Genomic DNA, 25,462 nt, shown 5'->3' with positions numbered 1-25,462 from the left:
TAAAAATTGTGGATTTGTTGATTTCTCTTTTTAGTTCTGATAATTTTTGTTTGATTTCTTGAAGCTCTGTTTTTGGCCACATACATTTATAATTCTCAGATGTTCCTGATCAATTGATCTTTTCTTCTGGTGTATCCAATATTTTGTTAAAGCCATTCAGTAAATTATTCATTTAGTTATTGTATTTTCATCTCTACAATTTTTCTTTGGTTCTTTTCTAGTTTCCATCTCTATTCAAATTCCCTCTCTCTTCATTAATTAATTATTAGAGTATGTTTTATTTTAATTCTTTCAACATATTTATAATGGCTGTTTTGAAATCTGTGTCTGCTAAATCCACACTTGTTTCACCTGATTCAGGAGCTGAGGCAACTTCAACTCTTATCAAAGTCACACTGACATCAGTCTCTTTAACTTCCTTCACTGACTGCTAGGCAAGCTCCCTATAAAATTTTTCCTAAGTAATACACCATGTTAAATTCCAACAAAAGTACTATAAGCATACCTCGGCAATATTGCAGGTTCAGTTGCAGACCACTACAATTTAAAACAAATATCACAATAAAGCAAATCATGAATTTTTTAGTTTCACAGTACATATAGAAGTTATGTTTACACTATACTGTAGTCTATTGTGTGCAACAGCATTATGTCTAAAAAAAACAATGTACAACCTTAACTTAAAAATATTTTACTGCTAAAAAATACTAACCATCAATACTGAGCCATCAGGTAGTTATAATCTTTTTGCTGGCAGAGGGAGGGTCTTGCCTCTATGCTGATGGCTGCTGACTATTCAACATAGTAGGTGCTAAAGTTGAGGTAGCTGTGTGGCAATAAGACAACCATGAAGTCTGCCACATCAACTGACTCTTCCTTTCATGAACTATTTCTCTGTAGCATGTAATGCTATTTGATAGGATTTTACCCACAGAATCTCTTTTAAAATCAGAATCAATCTTCTCAAATCCTGTTGCTGCTTTCTCTACCAAGTTTATGTAATATGCTAAATTCCTCTGCTGTTGTTTCAACAATCTTCACCTTCACCAGGAGTAGATTCCATCTCAAGGAGCCATTTTCTTTGCTCATCCCTAAGGAGCAATTCCTCAACACTGAAGTTTTGTCAAAAGTTTGCAGTAGTTCAGGCTCCACTTCTGATTCTAGTTCTCTATTTCCACTTCACATCTGCAGTTACCTCTCCACTGAAGTCTAGAACCCCTCCCAGCCATCCATGACAGTTGGAATTAACCTCTTTCAAAATTCTGTTACTGTTGATATTTTGACCTCTTCCAATGAATTTGTGAGTGTTTCTAACACCATACAGAATGCTGGATTCTTTCCAGAGCACTTTCGATTTCCTTTGCCCAGATCCATCAGAGGAATCACTATGGCAGCTAGATCCTTACGAAACACACTTCTTTCTCAACAGTGGGTTTAACATACTGAGTAAATCATGTTGTCAGACGTATTGTGGTGGTAAAAATGATAAATGAGCACTGGCTTCAACTTAAAGTCACCAGCTACATTAGCCCCTAACAAGAGAGTCAGTCTGTCCTTTGAAGCTTTGCAGCCAGGCACTGACTTCTCCTCTTTAGCTATAGAAGTCCTACATGGCATCATCTTCCAGTAGAAGGCTGTTCTGTCAACACTGAAAATCTGTTGTTTAGTGTTGCCATCACAAAGAATTATCTCAGCTAGACTGTCTGGATAACTTGCTGCAGCTTCTACATCAGCATTTGCTGCTTCACCTTGCACTCCCATGTTATGGAGACAGCTTCATTCCTTAAACCTCATGAACAAATCTCTGCTAGCTTCAGACTTTTCTTCTGCAGCCTCCTTATAGCTCTCAGCCTTCATATAATTGAAGAGAGTTAGGGCCTTGCTCTGGATTAGGCTTTGGCTTAGGGGAATGTTGTAGCTAATTTGATCTTATATCCATACACTAAAACTTTTTCCATATCAATATTAACACTATTTTTGCTTTCTTATCATTTATTTGTGTGTTCAGTGGAGGAGGACTTTAATTTCCTTCAGGAACCTTTCCTTTGCACTCACAACTTGGTTAAATGTTTGGCACAAGAGCTTTCAGTCTATTTCAGCTTTTGACATGCTTTTTTCACTAAGCTTAATCATTTTTCTTTCAATGTGAAACTTTTTAAAAATTTTATTTATTTCTGGGCTGTGCTGGCTCAGGATTTTCTCTAGCTGCAGCAAGTGGGGACTACTCTCTAGCTGCTGTACATGGGCTTCTCACTGCAGCGGCTTCTCTTGTAGCTGACCACAGGCTCTAGGGCGCACAGGCTTCAGTGCTTGTAGCACGAGGGCTCAGTAGCTGCAGTTTCCAGGCTCCAGAGCACAGGCTCAAAAGTTGTGGTACAAAGGTCTTAGCTGCTCCATGGCATGTGGGATCTTCCTGGACCAGGGATTGAACCCATGTCTCCTGCACTGGCAGGAGGATTCTTTATCACTGAGCCACCAAGGAAGCCCATTTTTAGTTTTTGATTTAAAGTGACAGACATGCAACTCTTCCTTTCACGTGAACACCTGGGAGCCACTGCAGAGTTATCAGTTGGCCTAATTTCAATATTGGTGTCTCAGGGAATAGGGGTGCTCAAGGAGAAGAAGAGAAATGAAAATTGGAGGAAAGTCCAGTAAGTTTAACAGAATACAAACAACATTTATCAATTAAGTTTGTGGTCTTATGTGAATGTGGTTCCTAGTACCCCAAAACAATCACAATAGTAACATCAAAGATCACCAATCACAAATCACCATCACAAATAAAGTAATAAAAATAAGTTTGAAATACTGCAACAATTACCAAAATGTGACACAGAGACATGAAGTGAGCATATGCTGCTGGAAAAATGGTGCCAAATAAACCTGCTTGATACAGGGTTGACACAAACGTCAATTTCTTTAAAATGCAATATCTTTAAAGCACAATAAAATGAGGTATATTTATACAAAATTTAGAAGGTCATGTGAGAGAAATATCAATACCCTCAGATATGCAGATGACAACACTCTTATGACACAAAGTGAAGAAGAACTAAAGAGCCTCTTGACAAAAGTGAAAGAGGAGAGTGAAAAAGTTGGCTTAAAGCTCAACATTTAGAAAACTAAGATCACAGCATCTGGTCCCATCACTTCATGGCAAATAGATGGGGAAACAGTGGCAGACATTTTGGGGGGGGGGCCTCCAGAATCACTGCAGATCGTGACCGCAGCCATGAAATAAAAAGACGCTTACTCCTTGGAAGAAATGTTATGACCAACCTAGAAAGCATATTAAAAAGTCAAGACATTACTTTGCCAACAAACGTCCGTCTAGTGAATGCTATGGTTTTTCCAGTAGTCATGTATGGATATGAGAGTTAAGACTATAAAGAAAGCTGAGTGCTGAAGAATTGATGCTTTTAAACTGTGGTGCTGGAGAAGACTCTTGGGAGTCCCCTGAACTGCAAGGAGATCCAACCAGTCCTTCCTAAAGGAAATCAGTCCTGAAGGACTGATGCTAAAGCTGATACTCCAATATTTTAGCCACCTGATGTGAAGAGCTGACTCATTTGCAAAGACCCTGATGCTGGGAAAGACTGAAGGCAGGAGGAGAAGGGGACGACAGAGAATGAGATGGTTGGATGGCATCACTGACTCAATGGACATGAGTTTGAGTAAACTCCGGGAGTTGGTGATGGGCAAGGAAGCCTGGCGTGCTGCAGTCCATGGGGTCACAAAGAGTTGAACACGACTGAGCAACTGAACTGAACTGAGTGACTCACATATAATAACTATTACATATACGTTACTAGTTCAGGTTAAATTCAACACTGTCTTGTGTCTTAGATTTATCAAGTTAATTACTGTTCTAAGTCTAAAAGAAAACTTCACGTTCAAATGAACTTATGACTGGCAATAACCCAGATGTTCTTCAAATGGTGATTGAATTGTGGCAAATCCATAAGACTGGCTATATGAAACAAAATGGAACTGCTGATACTCCAAACAACAAAGATCAATCTCGAATGCATTATGCTAAGTAAAAGAAGCTAGACTCAAAAGGCCTCCTACTGAATGAGTCCCACTTATTTGAATTTCTGGAAAAAGCAAAATTATAAGAACAGAAAATAGATCAGTGGTTGGTTGCCAGGGCTTGGGGTGGGGGACAAGGCAGTGCTGACTACCAAGGGGCAATTAAAAAATTAATCTGAGGGCAAAAAATTATTTTTTAAAAAAGTAGATATGGAAAGGAGACCACCACCAACAAAATGTTATATATACTGCTCCTAAGAAGAGAATAGAGAATACTGTTATGTGCAAATAAAACACAGTTCTTAACTAAACTGCTTTGACTAATCGTGTCTTGTCAGCGTTGTATGCCAGTACTTCTTTCTGTTTCTGCAGTGCTATCTCTCTGAATCAGACCCTCACCTCCTATCTATCCCAATCTTTCAAACCCTCTCTGAATGCCCCTCTTAACGCTTACTCTGGGCTTTCTAACCTTGGTTTGTCTAAGGGACTGTCTCACATTCATAATCCACTCTTGTCTTAACATGCACCCTTGGTACCAACGCATTTTCTTCATTCCTGACTTCATGTTAGTACTTACATTAGCTCCCTTAATTACTCATTCTATCTCAGCTGTGTTCTGATGGGTCCCTCAGCTAAACCTGATCAAGTCCTCTTCTCAGTCTTCAACTGGTGTTCTTACCTATCATGAGTTAAAGCTACTACGAAAGTTGCTAATTTCTTCTCTCCTTGAGGTACTTTAAAAGTGGCAAACTCTAAAGCCTCCCTTGGGAACCCTGGGTTTTTTTTTTTCACCCCAATAAACGTAACGTCCTTATTTTTGTCCAAGAAAACTTTTGCCTATCTTTAAATTCCACTTCGTGTTTGGTTTTAGTCAAAGACACAGATAAGAGGTCAACTTCTTCCTCACAAAAATCATGCATCTATTTTAAGGCTAGTATTAAAATTACACTATCTTCCTTCTTCAAGGTACATATCTATAATTCTCGCAACACTGTTTATCACTCAATGCTGTATCTTATGTTTTCTCAAACCTTTCCAGTTTTTCTACAACGCTTTACAAATGAAATGACCCAAACAGAATTCCAATAAATAAGAGACAATTTACAAATAAATACAATACAGTACTAACATGGACCAAAAAAAGAATACACTTTGAACAAAAGCAATCTGTCAACTATGTTATGGTCTCCTATACTACGACAGAGGATAGGAGTAGAAAATAATCACTATCTCAGAGCTTTTAAAAATTAACCCTCTAGTAGTAAGTTTGCTGTTTCTTTACAAATCAGGAGATCCCCAATCTCCACAGCCGTTGAGCATTTTACAACCTCCCCAATCCAGGTAAGAAAAACCAACCAAAAAACAAAGAACTCTTCTTACAATGAATTCATTGCAGTTCTCTCTCCCACGCCAGGCAGGTGGCCTTCATGGGGTCTTAATTACCATCTAATTTCTCCAGAGCTCACTCCTGCTATTAATTATACAATTGCTGAAACTACCTTTTATAATCTTTTATCTCCTTTAAAGTCAAAGTATCATTTTCCTGACTTAGAGAAGAATAAACAAGGTTGAGAAAAGATTAAGCTGGAAAGCAAAAAAAGAGAACTCTATTTTTTTAAAACAAAATTTAGCTGATAGAATTTGTCTTTTCATAATATGAGCAAAAATACTTATTTCTAAAATAAAGAGGCATGTGTGAACTGCAGAATGAGAAGACTTTTGGCAAAAATTAGATTAAAAAACAGACAAAAATACAAAGCTAATGGTAAGCGAGGAGATAAAAGACAGGAATAAAAAAAAAAAAAAAGGAGACAGACAGATTACAGGATGCAGAAACAGGGCTGTTATCAGGGGAAAGGAAACAAATCTGTCCCAAAAAAGGCAGCAGAGTTATGAGTGCAAAATACAATTTCATTTTGATCTTCTTTTTAAAGAGAGCAATAAAGTAGCTGTTTGCATTTAGTTTCAGGGAACTAAGAAAAATGGATTTCAGACCATTAGGGTATATTGGGAGAGTATCAAATATTAAGGGCTTTTATGACAAAAATTACTAGAAAATAAGGATTGAGTCAGTAATAAGTAGTCATATAAAAGCACCTGTAATTCAACAAGAACTTCTCAAGTTTAAGTTGGTCACTACACCTCTCTGGTGGATACACTGAACAGAGTTATATACCACAGAATTATGGGAAAAAAGCTGTATGAGCTACTTCTAACTCAACCTCTTTGGACCCATCTGGATCATGGCAGAAGCCTGCAAATCCTAAGGGGTTAAAATACACCCATTACCCAAGACCAAAAACTACTCCCACCCCACCTTGGCTCAATGGTTTTCTCCCACTGTGGTGAGGGTGGTTTTGGAAAAGCTCCTCAAATGCCAGGAAACACTGTAATACAAAAAGAAAAAAAAACAATTCATAAGTACCAAAACTTAACTAACATTTTGGCTTCCCTTTCAAGGAAGACTGACTGGTAGAATGGAAAAGGCACCAGTAGTAGGAACCAAGAAACCAATTGTAGTCTCCTTGTTGGGCATTCATTCTAAGATGTTTGCTGTACTCCAGGGATTTGGTGGGGTGGGCACCAAACACTGCTAAGGGTTACTGAACTAAGTGAATATGTGCCAGAAGCTGCTGACGGCCATCTCTGCCACAAATCTGGCTAAAAATGAAGCCATGAGAGAAGCTAGTAGAACTAACAGATATAAAGAGACATCCCCAGTGATACAACTGAAGAATCTGGCTCCCATTTCAGTCCCTCCTGCAGATATATTCTCCCTTAAGTTAGTCTGTAATAGGTTCCTGTGACTTGCAAGTAAGTCTAGCCAATACACCTGGGTTCTAATTCCACACTGAACTTGAGTGAGTCATTCCTCATTTATGGACCTTAGTTCCTCATCTATAAAATGGGCTAAATTTAACGTTTTCCAAACTGTTTTAAGCAACAGAACTTATTTTAAAAAAAAATCTTATTTTGATATTAAAAACCAAAATGATTTTATTCATATAAATCTACTTTATGAGATTTACATTTACTTCTGACCGAAATCAATTAAGAACTGGTATTTAAATCTCACCTTGAGACTGAAAATAAAAATGACTATTAGTATAAATACACTATCAAATGTATGATATTTATCATATCAAATGTATATTTTACTACAATGACTAAAATCAATAAGAACAATGATGTATTTGTGTGTGTTAGTTGCTCAATCGTGTCCTACTCTTTGCAACCCCATGGACTGTAGCTTGCCAGGTTCCTCTGTCCATGGGATTCTCCAGGCAAAAAACTGGAGTGAGTTGCCATTTCCTTCTCCAAATGATGTATTTGATAAAAACAAAACTTTAAAAAGACTACTGCTAAAAGTTAAAAGCTTTTATTAACCTGCTGCTGCTAAGTCGCTTCAGTCGTGTCCGACTCTGTGCGACCCCATAGACGGCAGCCCATCAGGCTCCCCCGTCCCTGGGACTCTCCAGGCAAGAACACTGGAGTGGGTTGCCATTTCCTTCTCCAATGCATGAAAGTGAAAAGTGAAAGGGAAGTCGCTCAGTCGTGTCTGACTCTTATCGACCCCAAAGACTACAGCCTACCAGGCTCCTCCATCCATGGGATTTTCCAGGCAAGAGTACTGGAGTCTGGTGCCATTGCCTTCTACTTTATTAACCTACCAGGATTCAATTTCTGTACTGTTTTGGCTGCATAATAGTAAGACAATCCTGATTCAAAAAGAACAGTTGCAAAGAATAATGTAGTATTACTTAATCACCTGCCATACCCCCATGATATTATTTAATTAAAAGTGGAGAAAAGCTTTTAAGTTCTGCACAAAAGAAAAGCTGACAGCACAAGATTTACTAAACAAATCTCCAACTGGTTAAAATTTAGTACATGATATAGTTAAGCTTCATGGGTGTTGGTTTTTTATTTTTAATGATTTAAATATCATTTAAAAATTAAATCTGATTGCAATTACTAGCTTCATAGAACTCTAATAACACAGATAATCTTGAAACTCTATTAAGAAGACTTTTAGTCAGATTCATATACCCTCATTACTCATCAGAAATTGTAATAAAGCAAATATAAATTACAATTCCTCTTCTTTTATAATAAGCCTGCTTTAAAGCTAAGAAAAATTTTACCAATTCTTATTCACAACCTTAGAGAGTTATGAACACAAATAGTAAATTGTGTCAAACAAGACTATTACAATAATTTATTCAATCTTATTGAGAATCAACTTGATGGGGCAGATCATAGAAGATGCCATAAAACATTATTTAAGAGTGCCTGCTTTACAGTTGAGATGAATAACTCTCCATGTCCTAACCTCAAGAAGTCAACAGTCTAACAGAGGATACAATACAGTTAACAACACAGGTTTGAACCGAACGGGTCCACTTATACACACATTTTTCAATATTAAATACAATATTACATAATTGCAGTTGGTTGAATCTGGGAGATGTGGAACTGTGGATTCACAGAAACCATGTATACCAAGGGCTAACTACAAATTATACTTGGCAGAGGGTCAATGCCTCTAACCCATGCATTGTTCAGGGGTCAGCTTTATATTCATTCATTCAACAGGAGTGTCTCCTCAGTGCCACCAGTCACTGTGCAAGCAACTGGGGCTAAAAAACTGAACTATATACAAACTATCCCCATCCTCTTCACATTTAGACTTTAACCTAAAGGCAGTAAATAAACCAATGAAGATTTTTAAACATAGACCATATGGCCATTTTTGAAAGATGGCTGGCTACTATATACTGAAGATAGTAAGCCCTAGGATAGAGAACGGAGAAGGCAATGGCACCCTACTCCAGTAGTCTTGCCTGGAAAATCCCATGGACGGAGGAGCCTGGTAGGCTGCAGTCCATGGGGTAGCTGAGAGTCGGACACGACTGAATGACTTCACTTTCACTTTCATGTATTGGAGAAGGAAATGGCAACCCACTCCAGTGTTCTTGCCTGGAGAATCCCAGGGACGGGGGAGCCTGGTGGGCTGCTGTCTATGGGGTCACACAGAGTCGGACACAACTGAAGTGACTTAGCATAGCATAGCATAGGATAGAGATATCAGTTAGAAGCTACTATAGTGATGACAAAGTAACAGGAACTCAAAAGATGGAACAACAAACTCAATTGAAGTACGTGAAAACAAAAAAACTTCACAGGGTAATGTTGCAGCTCAATCTTAAAAGACGAGTATGAAGACAAGTTGAGGGAGTTTGTGCAATAGGAGAAAACTATATGAAAGGTATGTATGGAAAACTTCAAGTAGTTCCTCACAATGGATATTGAGTAAGGTGAAATCATAGCTAGAAAGGAAGATAAGGAAAAGATAGTAAAGGATGTAAGAAACACCTCCAGGACACTGGAGAGTGCTTTTAAACAGGGTGATATCATGATCAGGCTTACATTTTAGAAAAATTCTTTCAGTGACAGTAGCCTGAAGAAGGTGACAAAGAGTCTAACCAACAGAAAAAGAATGTGTGGTTTCCAAAAGATAGACTATCTCAAAAGTCCTAATCTATCAATTTATCATGACAACGAAAAATGGTGCAAGCAAGTACTCTGAGCTTCAGAAACCAAACAACTAGTACCAAGTTCAGGCTACAATTCAGTTGATACAGTTTGAAACTCAAAAAAAGGAAGTTTCTGCAGATAAAATATTAAAAATGCAACAATGGCAGAAGATAAATGGAATGAAGAGGAAAAAATGAGAACCAAGAAAACAAGGATAAAACAGAGAAAAATTTTACTTCAGGGTAAGAATTACTTCCACTAGTCAATTACATATAGATTCACTCCTTTCCCCCTTGACCCAGATTCACTTCTTATATGCAACAATAAATTGTGGTTCTAAAATTCAAAAGTCATGTTTAATTTAATACATAACACTTAAAAAAATAACCAAACAAAAACTAGATTAGAAACAGCAACCTGGAACAGAAGACCAACTCTTCAGTAGCTAGCTAGCTTCTTACTGCTTGAAAAGAAATCTCTTCCTGTCTGCTGTTTTCCTTGAAGCATACAAACTAAAATAGGGTAAGGCGAGGTGAAGTAGAATAGGGAGTATAGGGTAACGGAGGACTTGCTATTTCACAAAGGTTTCTTATCAATGAACTAGACAAGGTCCTGAAGCTTTAATCCCAATTCTTTTTCTTTATATAATAGGTATAACTCAGATTCAAACATGCCAACAGATACAATGAGGAATCCAATTATTTTAAGAAAATGAATCCTACCTTTCCAGGGTCATCCTTGGATCGAGGCACTTTAAGGAAACATTTGTTCAGTGACAGATTATGTCGGATGGAATTCTGAAATTAAAAAAGAAAAGCTATAGGGTCATTGGAATCCAAAAACCAAAACCCCCTTTAAAAACAGAATCAGCAACCTAAATATCTCTATATGCTGACATATCATTACAAATGGAATAAGCTTTTTAAATGAGCTTCAAATTTAAATCTGATTTTCAAATTATGAATGCTGCAAAGGGAAATAGTTATTGGAAAAGATAGTTCCAGTGAATCTTACAAAACTCCAAACAGGGAGTAAATGTCCCTTTTTAAATGTTTAGTAAGATCTTTTAATGATGCAAGAAGATGTCTATGATCAATGTTAAACACCAAATAAAAAATTATATGCATATTGTGATTTTAATTGTGGTATATATTTATTAGCTAATTTATTTATTCTTAGAAACAAGGCAGAATGCAAAATGCTAGGAGTTATTCTATAGAATAACCCCGGAATTCTATAGAATAACCCCGGAATTATAAGTGAAGATTATTTTCTTCCTTTCACTTTTCTATCATGTTCAAATGATCCACAAGGCACATATATTACCACTTTTTAATGAGTTTAAAAAGTTTATGTGCTCCATTACAAGAGCAGCACATAAAAACCAACTAGGTTCTCACTACGATATGTAAGAAAGAAAACCACATGGGAAGACATGGGCTACAGAAGTCAGCAAGAACATGCAGGTTCCTCAATGACAGCAGGAAAGGAAAACCAACTTGGACAGAAGGAAAACACAGAGACCTGAAGAAGCTGTGAAACAGGTAATCTTTCATGAATAAACAGGACTATGCCTCAATTATTAAAGAAAATACCTACAGGCCATTTCTTCTTAATGAAATGCTCCAAAATTTCCAGGAGACAGTGAAGAACAGGGAAGCCTGGCATACTGCAGTCCTTGAGTTTGCAAAGAGTCGGACATGACTGACAGACTGAACAGTAACAGCAAAAACAATGGGACAAGTGTCAGAAACTGCCCTGGGGCCAGGACTCTACTCCAATATACCACACTGAGCTGGAGGTTGACTATAGCTTGGAAAGGGGCACAAAACTCCCACTCAAATTTAACTGGATAAACAAGGATAACTGATCTGGCTGAGGGGGCAAAAAAACACTGAAAAAGGACACCCCTCCCCCACAGGTCCAAGGGCCTGAGTAAGACTAAGTCTGGATCAAGACCGAAAAAAAAAGAACACAAAACCACTAGACCCTAGCACAAGCCTGGCAGGAATGAGAAGTAATAATCTACTGACAGAGGAGGGGCAGAAGCATGGAGCCCCCCATATGCAGCAAGGTGGGCAGAGACAACTAAAACCTAAAGAGAAAGCAGGAACACTGAGAAAACTCTACAATACCCAAGCCTGTCTCCAAGCACAAGGTAACAGGAGTCTACTGTGGAAGAACGTAAAGTCTGTGGCATACTAAAGGTAAACGTACCAACAACGAAACTCAAATCCAGCTCAACTTCTGGTAAGAGTAATTCAACCCAGACACAAATGGCCTGTGAAAAAAGATGACTGTCCATTTACAGTTATAAATACTATTTACCTCTATCTCAACCATTCTTCTACACATGTAGCTAAAACTGTCAAAAGTTGCAAGAGACATGGAAAAGAAGGGGGAAAAAAAACCCACTATCAAAAGATAAAGTAATCAGAAAAACCCCACTGAGAAATGACACAGATGTCAGAAATATCAGACAAGCACTTTTAGAAAACTATATGTTCAAGCAACAAGCAGAAAAAGTGCACAACTGCATCAAAAGATGGGGAATTTCAACAGAGATGCGTAAACTATAAGAAAGGGTCAAATGTAACATGATTATGTTTCAAAAAACCATGGTCAAAGATAAAAAATTCCCTAGATGATTCATCAGTAGATGGGACAGAACCAGGGAAAGGCTCAGATATCTTGAGGCTAGATCAGTAGAAATTATCCAGACTAACACATATGCATGCGGGCATGTACACATGCACAAATCCAAAAAAAGTCATCCAAGAGTTGTTTAACAATACATGTAATTAGGGTCTCAGAAGAAGAAATGAAATGGAATGGGGCAGAGAAAAATTTGAAGAAGTAACAGTCAAGAGTCCTCCAAAAATAATGCAGGACACATCACAGATGCAAGAATCTCAGAGAACATCAAGCAGAAGGAATTAAAAATCCACACACCTATATTCATTATAGCCCAAATGCTGAAATTCAAAATGAAGTGAACATTTTGAAGGAAGCAAGAGAAAAAAAAAAAAAAAAAGATTATGTACCGAGAAATAAACATCAGAATTATAGCAGATGTCTCAAAAAACTGTGCAAGTTAGAAGACAAAAAAGCGACATCTTTAAAATAATAAAAGAAAAAGTCAATTCTATATGCAGTGAAAATATCTCTCAAAAATGAAGGCAAAATAAAGACTCTGCAAGACACAAAAGCTGAAAAAATTCACTTTTTGTACCACCAGTTGGCTGGCAATGTTAGATGGAAGTTCTTCAGGCAGAAGTATGATACCAAATGGAAACCTGAAACTACAAGAAGAAATGAAGAGTTCCAGAAACCGTGAAAATGAAGGCAAATTTTCAAAAATCACTTTTTCTTATTTGTAATGCCTTTAAAAGATGACTGTCTAAAGCAAATATAACAGCTTATTATGAGGTTTATAACATGTAAAAGGAAAACATGGTAACAACATAAAGGCTGGCTCAGGGGAATCAGAAGTACAGCAGATCCTTGAACAATATGGGTTTGAATTATACCGGTCCACTAAACATACTTTTTTCCAATAAATACATACTATAGTGGGCTTTCCTGATGGCTCAGAAGTAAAGAATCCGCCTGCAATGCAGGAGACATGGGTTTGATCCCTGGGTCAGAAAGATCCCCTGAAGAAGAAAATGGCAATCCACTTGAGTATTCTTGCCTGAGAAATACATGGACAGAGGAGCCTGGCGAGCCACAATTATGGAGTTGCAAGAGTTAGACATGTCTTGGTGACTAAACCACCACCACAATACGCTACAGTACTGTACAATCCAAGGTTGGTTGAATGTGCAGACGTGGAACCACAGATATGGAGAACCAACTGTAAAATTATACATTCGATTGTGGAGGAGTCAGCCTGCACTGCCTGGGCTATTCAAGGATCAACTGTATAAGGTTTATAAAGTTCTCACTCCATATAGAAAATAGTATAATGAAGGTAGAGTGTGATAAGTTAAATATATGGGTGGTAAGTTCTAGAATAATTACTTCCCAAAACAAAATTTAGGAAGAGATATAACTAATAAAATAATAGTGAAGATAAAATGAAATCACAAAAAGTACTCAGTCCAAATCCAAAAGAAGACAAAGGAAAGAAAGAACTAATCTGAAAAACTACCCATCTAAAAACTTCAAGATGGAAAAAAAAAATCAAGATGAAATCAAAATGGTCATGTTTTCTAAATGGCTTTGTAAGAACACATCTCTACTTGGGTCTTCCGCCTCTATAAAAAGCTTAAAAGCTGGAAATCTTCCAGATTCTACCACTGTTCTTTTTTCATTTCTACATTTGCTGTGTAGGCAATCTCATCCACAGCCATGGCTTCAATAACATCTGTTACAGACCTTTCTCCTAAATTAACATAAATTTTCAACAATCTACTAGACATCGCCAGAAACTCCAACCCAACATGTTTAAAACTAAACTCAATCTTTATTTCCAATGTGGTCTTCCTTTAGTTTCCTCTTCTCTGCTTATTCATATAACTGCTCCAATCAGACACCTGTCAAGCCTCCTTAACTCCTCCCTCCTCCTTACCATCTAAAACAAATCCATCACCAAATTTTTTAAGTCTGCCTTCAATTTACCTTCTTTATTCCATCTCTTCTGTTACCATCTCAGTCTAGGACACCAGTCACACCAAAAACTAGTACAATAGCTTCGTTCCTCTCTTTCACTTCAGTTCAGTTCAGTCACTCAGTCGTGTCCGACTCTTTGCGACCCCATGAATCACAGCACGCCAGGCCTCCCTGTCAATCACCAACTCCCGGAGTTCACTCAGACTCACATCCATTGAGTCAGTGATGCCACCCAGCCATCTCATCCTCTGTCGTCCCCTTCTCCTCCTGCCCCCAAACCCTCCCAGCATCAGAGTCTTTTCTAATGAGTCAACTCTTCACATGAGGTGGCCAAAGTACTGGAGTTTCAGCTTTAGCATCATTCCCTCCAAAGAAATCCCAGGGCTGATCTTCAGAATGGACTGGTTGGATCTCCTTGCAGTCCTCTCTTTACCCCTCTCCAGTATTCTCCACCCAGCAGGCAGTTACCTCCTCACAAGGCAAATCTGACTTTACCGCTTCAATTAAAATCTTTCAGTAAATTCTCATTGCACTTAGGATAAAATCTAAAATCCTAAAGCCTCCACAAGCATCTTCATGACCTCACCCTAACCTGCTATCTGTAAGTCTATACTGTCTGTACTCTACCCTCATCCTCTCCAATGTTCTCTCTCACCTGTAGGCTTTCCGTCTCCTGCAAAAGTTACGGCCTCCAGCCTTCCTTCACTCCCTTCACCTGAGTCTACTCAATCTCCAATTCATTCTTAGTTTAAATGTTAGTTCCTTAAGGAAATCTTTTCTGACTTTCATAGATGATTAGGTCAGGCAAAATGTACATTTCACATTACGCAATGATTGTTTAATGCTCTTCCTCCTAAGTAAGGATCTTTTCTACCAATTCAGAAAATGGAATATAATGCTTTTCATATGGTAATCATGAATCTTCTGGAAAAATACCAAGAGCATATTCAGAAAATAAAAACACCCAGAGAGCTATGAGAGCCATGACATGTATTTACAGTACACAACAGAGAAAAGAGATTACTTCAGACCTCACAACTTGGACACACACTACATCTAACAACCCTAAGGAAAAAAGCTCAAAGAGTAGAGGCAGACATAATCAGGATGGCCAAGTTAAAGGTGGAGAAAAATGGCCCAGGTTAAATAACTGATGGATTTTTTTTCCAGTAGTCATGTATGGATGTGAGAGTTAGACCACAGAAACCTGAGCACTTAAGCACTGATGCTTTTGAACTGGAGTGCTGGAGAAGACTCTTGAGAGTTCTTTGGACAGCAAGCAGATCAAACCAGTCAACCCTAAAGAAAATCAAACCAGAATATTCACTGGAAGGACTGATGCTGAAACTGAAGCTCCAATACTTTGGCCACCTGATGTGAAGAGCCGACTCATTGGAAAAGACCCTGATGCTCAGAAAGACTGAAGGGAGAAGGAGAAGGGGATGACAGAAGATGAGATAGTTGGATGGCATCATCCTCCAGGAGTTGGTAACGGACAGGGAAGCCTGGCATGCTGCAGTCCATGAAGCTGCAAAGAGTCGGACACAACTGAGCGACTGAACTGAACTAAAATAACTGTTAAAGGCAAACTGCTTGGCCTTGGAAACCACATCTTCAAAGGCAGCTTCTCAAAAGTACAGCCTACTTACCCTAGAATCAGTTGAGATGAATATTAATGCAGATTACTAGGCTCTAAGATGACTAATTTAAAATCTCTGGACTTGTGACCCAGAAATCTGAATTTTAAAAGCACTCTTACTGATTTTTATTTTCAACTTGAGTTTAATCTGGCATCTCTAATTCCATCAATCACCATGTTCCCACATATATTTCTCTTCTCCCACGGTGAGAGCTGGGACTCCCAAAATACGAATACCTGTAGTCATTTGTTCTATCCTACGACGCACACTGATTACTGAGGAAGGCTTTCTTATCTCTCCTTGCTATTCTTTGGAATTCTGCATTCAGATGCTTATATCTTTCCTTTTCTCCTTTGCCTTTACCTTCTCTTCTTTTCTCAACTATTTGTAAGACGTCCTCAGACAACCATTTTGCCTTTTTGCACTTCTTTTTCATGGGGATGGTCTTGATCACTGCCTCCTGTACAATGTCTTTAACCTCTGTCCATAGTTCTTCAGACACTCTGTCCATCAGATCTAATCCCTTGAATCTGTTTGTCACTTCCACTGTATAATCGTAAGAGATTTAATTTAGGTTCTAAGTGAATGGGCTAGTGGTTTTCTCTACTTTCTTCATTTAAGTCTGAATTTTCCAATAAGGAGTTCATGATCTGAGCCACAGTCAGCTCCCAATCTTGTTTCTGTTGACTGTATATAGCTTCTCCATCTTCAGCTGCAAAGATTATAATCAATCTGATTTCGGTATTGACCATCTGGTGATGTTCATGTGTAGAGTCTTCTCTTGTGTTGTTGCAAGAGGGTGTCTGTTATGACCAGTGCGTTCTCTTGGCAAAACTCTATTAGCCTTTGCCCTGCTTCACTTTGTGCTCCAAGGGCAAACCTGCCTGTTACTCCAGGTGTTTCTTGACTTCCTACTTTTGCATTCCAGTCCCCTATAATGAAAAGGACATCTTTTGGGGGTGTTAGTTCTAGAAGGTCCTCTAGGTCTTCAGAACCGTTCAACTTCAGGTTCTTCAGCATTAGTGGTTGGGCATAGACTTGGATTACCATGATACTGAATGGTTTGCCTTGGAAACGAACAGAGATCATTCTGTCATTTTTGAGATTGCACCCAAGTACTGCATTTCAGACTCTTTTGTTGACTATGAGGGCTACTCCATTTCTTCTAAGGGATTCTTGCCCACAATAGTAGATACAATGGTCACCTGAATTAAATTTGCCCATTCCTGTCCATTTTAGTTCGCTGATTCCTAAAACGTCGATGTTCACATCTTGCCATCTCCTGTTTGATCACTTCCAATTGACTGGTTCCAAGTTGGAAAGGAGTATGTATATTGTCATCCTGTCACAAACGAGAAAGGTGTCTATTGTCACCCTACTTATCTGACTTATATGCAGGGTACTGTATGAGAAATGCCAGGCTGGATGAAGCACAAGCTGGAATCAAGATTGCCGGGAGAAATATCAATAACCTCAGTTAGGCAGATGACACCCCCTTAAGGCAGAAAGCAAAGAGGAATTAAAGAGTCTCTTGATAAAAGTGAAAGAGGAGAGTGAAAAAGCTGGCTTAAAAGTCAACATGCAAAAAACTAAGATCATGGAATCCGGTTCCATCATTTTATGGCAAATAGATGGGGAAACAATAGAAACAGTGACAGACTTTATTTTCTTGGGCTCCCCAATCACTGCAGATGGTGACTGCAGCTATGAAATTAAAAGACGCTTACTCCTTGGAAGAAAAGCTATGACCAACCTAGACAGCATATTAAAAAGCAGAGACATTACTTTGCTGACAAATGGGTCCATCTAGTCAGAGTTATGGTTTTTCCAGTAGTCATGTATGGATATGAAAGTTGGACTGTAAAGAAAGCTGGGCACTGAAGAATTGATGCTTTTGAACTGTGGATTAAAAGGAGAATTGGAGGAGACTCTTGAGAGTCCCTTGAACTGCAAGGAGATCAAACCACTCAATCCCAAAGGACACTGACCCTGAATATTCATTGGAAGGACTGATACTGAAGCAGAAGTTCCAGTATTTTGGCCATCTGATGCAAAGAGCTGACTCATCAGAAAAGACCCTGATGCTGGAAAACACTGAGGGCAGGAGGAGAAGGAAGTGAGAAAGGATGAGATGGTTGGACAGCATCATCAACTCAACAGATGAGTCTGAGCAAACTTCAGGAGATAGGGAAGGACAGGGAAGCCTGGCGTGCTGCAGTCCATGGGATTGCAGAGTTGAACACAAGTGAGCAACTAAACAACAACAAGAAAAACCAGAACACAATAATCAAGGTCAAGGATCAAGAAGAGATGACCACAAAAGTCTAGGAACAATGGATTTTAAGAAAATAAGCAAACATCTCAGTCTAGAGAGAATCCAGAAGACCGACTGAACAACAACTGTGTATATGTGCTGTGTGCTTAGTCACTCAGTCGTGTCTGACTCTCTGCAATCCCATGGACTGTAGCCTGCCAGGCTCCTCTGTCCATGGGGATCTTTAGGCAAAAATACTAGAGTGCATTGCCAAGCTCTCCTCCAGGGGATCTTCCCAACCCAGAGATCGAACCCAGGTCTCCCAAACTGCAAGCAGATTCTTTATGGTCTGAGCCACCAGGGAAACCCAAGAATACTGGAGTGGGTAACCTATCTTTTCACCAGGCTATCTTCCCAACCCAGATATAGAACCACAGTCTGCTGCATTGCAGGCAGATTATTTACTAGCTGAGTTACAACTATTACTACTTTTATTCAGTTTTAAGATTTTTTTTAAACCTTTTTTTATTTCCTTACATATAGTTTTTGAATGTGTGAAACACTTAAGATGTTTTAAAACTCAAAACTATATAAAAAGGTACACTCACAATCTCATTCCGTTCTCTCTCTCTTCTACCTCAGTTCTATACATACCTATAGATAACTATATTTACTGTATTTCTAGTTTATTACTCCTAAATTTCTTTTTACAATAAGCAAATACATAATATACTCTTCTTTCTTTTTCCTTCACTCAGAAAAGTAGAATATACCCCACATACCAATACCACTCTTTCATATTTTTCTTTTACTACCTTAAATTCCAACAACAGGTTAGCTTTCTTCAGTAAGGTGGATAGCACGAAAATCTAAATTCCTTTTCTTCTAGTTCAGATTATAAAATCATTCAATTATAGAAACTTATATAGTTTTTTGAACTGTCATGGATTATTCAAAGGATTGTTTTTAATATGTAATCTCCCTTCAATGCCTTGGCACAAAATGAAAGGGAGTTCACCTAAATTTGGGGCTTCCCTTGTGGCTCAGCTGGTAAAGAATCCGCCTGCAATGCGGGAGACCTGGGTTTGATCCCTAGGTTGGGAAGATCCCCTGGAGAAGGGAAAGGCTACCCACTCCAGTATTCTGGCCTGGACAATTCCAGGGACTGTACAGCCCATGGGGTCGCAGAGTCGGACACAACTAAGTGACTTTCACTTCACCTAAATATTAAAATTCTATTTGAATCTTTTAAGCAAGCACAGCAACATTTTCTCCTTTGGGTAACTTTAACTGTCTCTATGTTTCTGGAAAGATGGATGACAACTGCTTTAGGATCTTTATTCAACTCTCATTTCATGCAACACAAGCTAATTTCACAAATTCTACATGACCTTCCCTAACCCATCTCCTCCATACCTGAAGAAGAAATAGTGAACAGAAAATTGCACAAGCAATGTTAAACAAATCTAAAGACCATGAATGGGAACTTTTAAACATGAAAAGAGAGATAAGACCTTGGCAAAGGAGAAGATAAATCACTTTCCATGTATCTCCATTTCAAATGTTCAAAATATTACATTTCTATGTTTACAAAAATAAAACTTAAAAGTAATTATGGCCAGTTCTAGGCTCCTAAAATTGGGTCGAAGAAAACTTTTTAAAAAAGAATAATTATGAAATAGCAATCCCTGGAAATACTAAATGGCTTCCTAATATAAAAAACTGAACCAGATAATCTCCTCGGCATATCCTTTAGTTCTAAAAAGCAGCATTGTTTCTCCACCTATTCCCATTTTTCTCCTTCATTACATTCAAACCATGTATCTTCCAGGTAAAATATCACTATTTCTAAACCAGTTTCAGACCATAACTTGGTCTGGCCAGCAGCCAGAAATACAACAGACCGAATCTGGCACTCACAGGTGGACTCAGATGAAATAAGATCTCTGAACAAAAAACTCTAAGTTCTATAATAGTGCTGTGTGCTAAGTCTCTTAGTCATGTCCAGCTCTTTGTGACCCCACGGACTGCAGCCCGCAAGGCTCCTCTGTCCATGGGATTCATTCTCTTCCAAGCAAGAATACTGGAGTGGGTTGCCATTTCCTCTTCCAGGGGATCTTCCCAACCCAGGGATCGAACCCACGTCTCTTGTATCTCTTGCACTGGCAGGCGGGTTCTTTGCCGCAGGTTCCACCTGGTAATAGAGTTATTAATAAAACATATAGAAACACAAAAGATGACTTCTACATGGAGAAAAGAGGTTACATATGAGCTTAAAGAATAAACAGAATAAAGCTAACAGAAAAAAGGGCGAGAAAGTCTAAGGACAAGTAAGAGAAAAAAGCAAGAAATCAAAATATCTTTATCTAGGAAAACTAATAGGTGGGACTAGATAGAAGAAGAAAGAGTATATGAGAGGGAACTAACAAAAGATAAAGCTAGGAAAGAAAGCTGGAACCAGGATGCTGGCTTTCATTCAAACTGCATTTATTAAGGCTTACTAAATGGAAGTATGGAAGAAGGCAATGGCACCCCACTCCAGTACTCCTGCCTGGAAAATCTCATGGACGGAGGAGCCTGGAAGGCTGCAGTCCATGGGGTCGCTCTGGGTTGGACACGACTGAGCGACTTTACTTTCACTTTTCACTTTCATGCATTGGAGAAGGAAATGGCAACCCACTCCAGTGTTCTTGCCTAGAGAATCCCAGGGACGGAGGAGCCTGGTGGGCTGCCGTCTATGGGGTCACACAGAGTCAGACATGACTGAAGTGACTTAGTAGCAGCAGCAGCAGCAAACAGAAGTACTATGCTGGGGCATGGAATAGAGGAAGAGATTAAAAAAAAAATCCCTTCCCATAAGGCACTTGGTTATCTGGCACAGTACAGAGCACATCATTGGTACACAGTAATTTAGTAAATGCCTTTAATAAATACATTTAAACAAAAAAGACAAAGATGTTAAGACAGGAAAGATTAAGAGAAGCAAGTGTAACTACCAGCTGATGGCACCTCTGTAAACCCCCTTCTTCCACATGCACATAAACAAATACACACACCTCCACAAAGCACACAACTGGATAACTCCTACATAAGAATATGAATGCAACATGTGTAGATACAAAAGAAAGTTGAATTATCCATTGTATAACGTAAGTTAGGCAGGTAACTACCCTGAAGGCTCCTGAAAAAGCTTAGGTGAGGAAGTAGGACTTCTTAAAAAGGTAGCTGATTCTAGAGCTGGGACAGGAAAGGTATAAGATGAGCCTGGAACATCTTGTGGAGTCACAAAGTTAAGAAGTAAACAAAAGAATTGAACCATATATCAACAGTTACAGGAGCCAACTTGTTAAGAGCTCCCAATGGCAAAAGCAGCACCAATTTGAAGAACAAATAACAGCAATACAAAAAATAAATATCCATGGGTGCCAACTGTTACAAATAATGATTGAATGAATGAATAAATAAACAAAAGGGGAAGTAGGGATAAGTTTTTTTTTTACAGAAGAATCCCAATTAATATGGGAGGAATAAAAGAAAAGAGAAAATCACAGCTAAAAAACAAAAACTGCTGTAATGATCTACCAATGAAAGCTGAAATGAATAAAGTTTTAAGGAAAAAACAGGGTACTTGCATGCCAAAGTATCTCCCCCAAAACACAATTTACAAAGTCATAAATAGTAACTTCGTAGTGGAGAAACCTGACAGACACCATCTTAACCAAAGAACCAAGGTCAACATTATCAGTAATAAGATATACTGACGTCAAGATACCCCGATATGACTGATATACAGAAAAGGACACATCATTTCTGTATTATCCCTCCCCAAAATGCACTACCCTCAATCTAATCAAGAAAATATAAGACATATCCAAACCAAGGAACATTCTACAAAATACCAGACAAGTACTTTTCAAAAGTGTCAAGTATTCTTCAAAAGTGTCAAGATCATTATAGGCAAAAAAAGATGAGGAACAGTTACAGATTGAAGAAGCCTAAGGAGACATGACAATGACAACAAAATGCAATGTGGGATCCTAGATTAGATCCTGAAATGAATCCTGGAACATAAAAAGACATAAGTGGAAAAATTGGTGAAATCTGAATAAAGTCTGTAATGTACTTAGAAGCTAACAGTACTGCTAAGTCAAAAGTATTATTTCTTAGTTTTGTTAATGGTTAGTTATATAAGGTGTTACCATGGAGGAACTGGCTGAAGGATATACAGGAATGCTTTGTACTACTTATGTAACTCTTCTGTAAATCTAGAATTCTTTCAAAATAAAGGTTTTTTAAAAATCTTGGGTCGTGAAAACAATACTAGTTGCAATACTATGTTGGTTTTTTCGAACCTTAGACTCTCAACTTACCTGAACTGTGGGTACGGTTTTCCAGTGATTGCTACTTTATCTCTACTCCCACTTCATGCTATGCTCTTGCAATAAAGTTCTAACAAATTAATATTCTACCAAAAATAGTTATTCATCAAACTAAAAACATTTCTTTTACATCCTAAAAATGACTAGTAATCAGAATTTCACCTTTAATTACATAAACCTCCACAAAGCTTTACCTTCAGTAGAAGCCAATATTGTTCTTGTTCACAGTATAAAAATAAAAACTTAAATAAAATCCTTACCTTCCAACCACTGCCAGCCTCTCTATAATATGGGAAGTTATCACAAATCCACTGGTAGATCTCACTCAGAGTCATTTTCTTTTTGGGTGAGCTATTGATTGCAAATGTAATGAGGCTGGCATAGCTGTATGGAGGTTTCCCATCTTTGTGCTGTTGGACTTCTTCCTGGTCCAGGGTTGTATTTGGGTCAAGGAGTGCGTTCTTCTTGGAAATTCCGGTTCCATGTGCATTTTGTGCAGCATCAGATTTTTGGATGGCTGCTCTCATGGTGAGCTGTGGTAACCAGTCCATAGATGTTAGGCTGCTCTCCAGTTCAGATGTCATCCTGAAGGTAAATAGACTCCTTAGTCAATATCAAGGAAAGAACCCCTGCTTCTCAAAATATCCAATATTCACAAATCTAGGACTTCCAAAGTGAGGGAAAGCCTGAGTTAAATCTGGAGGAAAAAGATTGAGTATATTAATGACCAAACCAAATATTTAAGGGATTACATTTCCAATTTTTTTTCTTAATTTCTTCCTCTCCAAAACAACAAATTTGGTTTGAAACTATACAAGAGACAGAACAATGCAAACATACAAAGTGTAAAAATTTTTATGTCAGTTTTCTTAAAACAACTATCTGTCACTTTGAACAGATAGACAGGATCACAGTGTGAAAAAAAAAAAAATCTGTCTGCAGTCCAGCTCTTTACTCACCAACACCACAGGCCCTTTTAAAACTTAAGACTACATATCTGGCATTTCTTTTACATAAATTTTAGGGAAATCATACAAAAGAATACCAAAAGTAAAGTGTAGACAAGAGGTCAGAGAAGTAACTGAGAAACAGGCACAGGAATTTACATGGAGGAAAGAAGGTATAGCTGAGCAGGTGGGAGGTAGGAAGAGTAAAGCAGGGTAGACAAGAATAGCAAGGAGACAAGCTAGCTGGGGGAGTTGACCGAAAAGAGGAATGCAAACTCAAGGACACAGATGAAATACAGAAATGGAGAATAGGCAGCACCACGCGGTTTAAAAAAAAAAAGTCAAAGAACAAGCTTTAAAAAACTAAGATCTGGGAGTATAGGATATAAGAGATAAAGTCACATAAATGAAAAGCAGGAAAAGAAGCATTAAAAACTCAAGGACAGGCTTACAAAAACATCCAGTAATCCAGTAATCTGGATTCTGTAATCTCTCTCTCTCCAAGGCCGAAAAATTTCAAACCATTACCACTCAAAGAAAGAAAAAACAACACCTGCCAGGTTAACACATATTCTGGAGAGAGAAGGAAGCTGCCCTAAGAATGAAAGATAAAATAAAACAAAGCTTGACACTTCACACTAGCATGGCTAACTTTCAACAAGGGCTACAAACTTTCCTATCCTGGGATCAAAGAAGCAGGAAAAGTGAGCCTGACAACAAAGCAGAGAGGCATGAAAGACTTCTAACTGATATGAAAATAAAGGAAAAAAGAAAACAAAATAGGAAATTTAAAATATCTCAGTAAAAAGAAAAAACTGTGGCAAAGAAAATCCCACATATACCCTTCATTCCAAATGGCCACAGGCAAAAAACAATCTACACTTTGTGCTTAGGATCTGAACTTCTGGAAGGCAATGTAGAACTGATAAAGAACAGATTCTAGAGTCAAGTAGACCAGAATTCAAGTACATAATCTACCAGTTACTATCTGTGAGACTATGAAAATGTTAGTATCTCTAAACCCCATCTCATCTGTGAAATCAAACAATAATAATGCTTATGGTTAAAATACTACTTTGAGAATTAAAAATTAAATGGGTAACTTACACTAGGAAGAAACACTCAATAAGTGTTAGTTAATAATATTGCTCTAGGAGTATCTAGGGAAGGTACTAATGAACCATAAAGTAAACAAGATCAAGCAATCGAGAGACAGCCATGAGGATTCTATCTGCATTACCAGATATTCTTTTTCTTATATTCTGATTAACAGTTTTACATTTTTCATTCTCCCTTCCCATCTCTACAGTATGCATTCCTCTGAAACCTGAACTTTAAATTCCTCTATACAGCACCTTCAGAGATCTAAAAAAAAAACCTCACCCTCCTGTTCTACAATCTCAGCCAGAAACGTCTGTTTCCAGAATGAAATAAGTTATAGAAACTTGTGGAATAAGAAGCCAAGATAATTTAGAGATCACAGAATGTCAAAGAGTAGGCAAAGTACCCTAGAGATCAGAGAACAATCGCTTCAATCTAAAGATGAAAAACAAATTCATACAAATAGTTAACAGCAGAACTAAAACCAGAGCTCAGAGCTCCTGATGCCCAGTCTAGCAGTTTTTCTACCATACTTACTTGTAATATTAGAATAATAGTATCTACCTCTCGCTGACATAAAGTACAGTGACTGGCAAACAATAAACAGGCAATAAATATTAGCTCTTGGTGGTGGTGATAACAGTATTGATAGTTGCTGCTATTATCATTCACATTTTATTCTACAAGCATTGGCTATTATACCAGGCTGTCATCGTATTGGTCTCAATTAAGTCTCTACCAAACAGCTTTATTTTGTTCAAATTCCCCACGCAGCTAGTCATATACATTTTCAAAGATAATGTAAAAGTACATTGCAAACTGGAATATAACAGATATTGCGGATGCTTCCTATTGAAAATCATCTTTAACTTCTGTTTCCTTCCACCAGTGCCACTGACTTTATGAGAATCTCAGTAATAAAACATGAACATACAGTAAGTAGGTACTTAATACTGT

The 25,462-nt window shown here is 38.1% G+C and overlaps 1 protein-coding gene across 5 annotated transcripts in view; it reads right to left on the bottom strand.

Annotated features, from left to right (window-relative positions):
* The window catches only part of FOXJ3 (forkhead box J3), a 126,044-nt gene that overhangs the window by 56,693 nt on the left and 43,889 nt on the right, over positions 1–25,462 (bottom strand). For 4 of the 5 annotated variants that reach the window (XM_027537626.1, XM_027537622.1, XM_027537624.1 and 1 more), the window contains 2 exons: positions 22,718–23,042; positions 10,293–10,367 (listed from right to left, as the gene is read on the bottom strand). In XM_027537626.1, the coding sequence (XP_027393427.1) occupies positions 10,293–10,367; positions 22,718–23,042 (400 nt within the window). Of the gene's footprint in view, positions 1–10,292; positions 10,368–22,717; positions 23,061–25,462 lie in introns of all 5 variants that reach the window. The other variant, XM_027537625.1, reaches the window with a different exon arrangement.

Source organism: Bos indicus x Bos taurus, chromosome 3 (assembly GCF_003369695.1).
Source record: "Bos indicus x Bos taurus breed Angus x Brahman F1 hybrid chromosome 3, Bos_hybrid_MaternalHap_v2.0, whole genome shotgun sequence".
Classification (NCBI taxonomy): Eukaryota; Metazoa; Chordata; class Mammalia; order Artiodactyla; family Bovidae; genus Bos; species Bos indicus x Bos taurus.
This window is presented reverse-complemented; position numbering and strand designations above follow the sequence as displayed.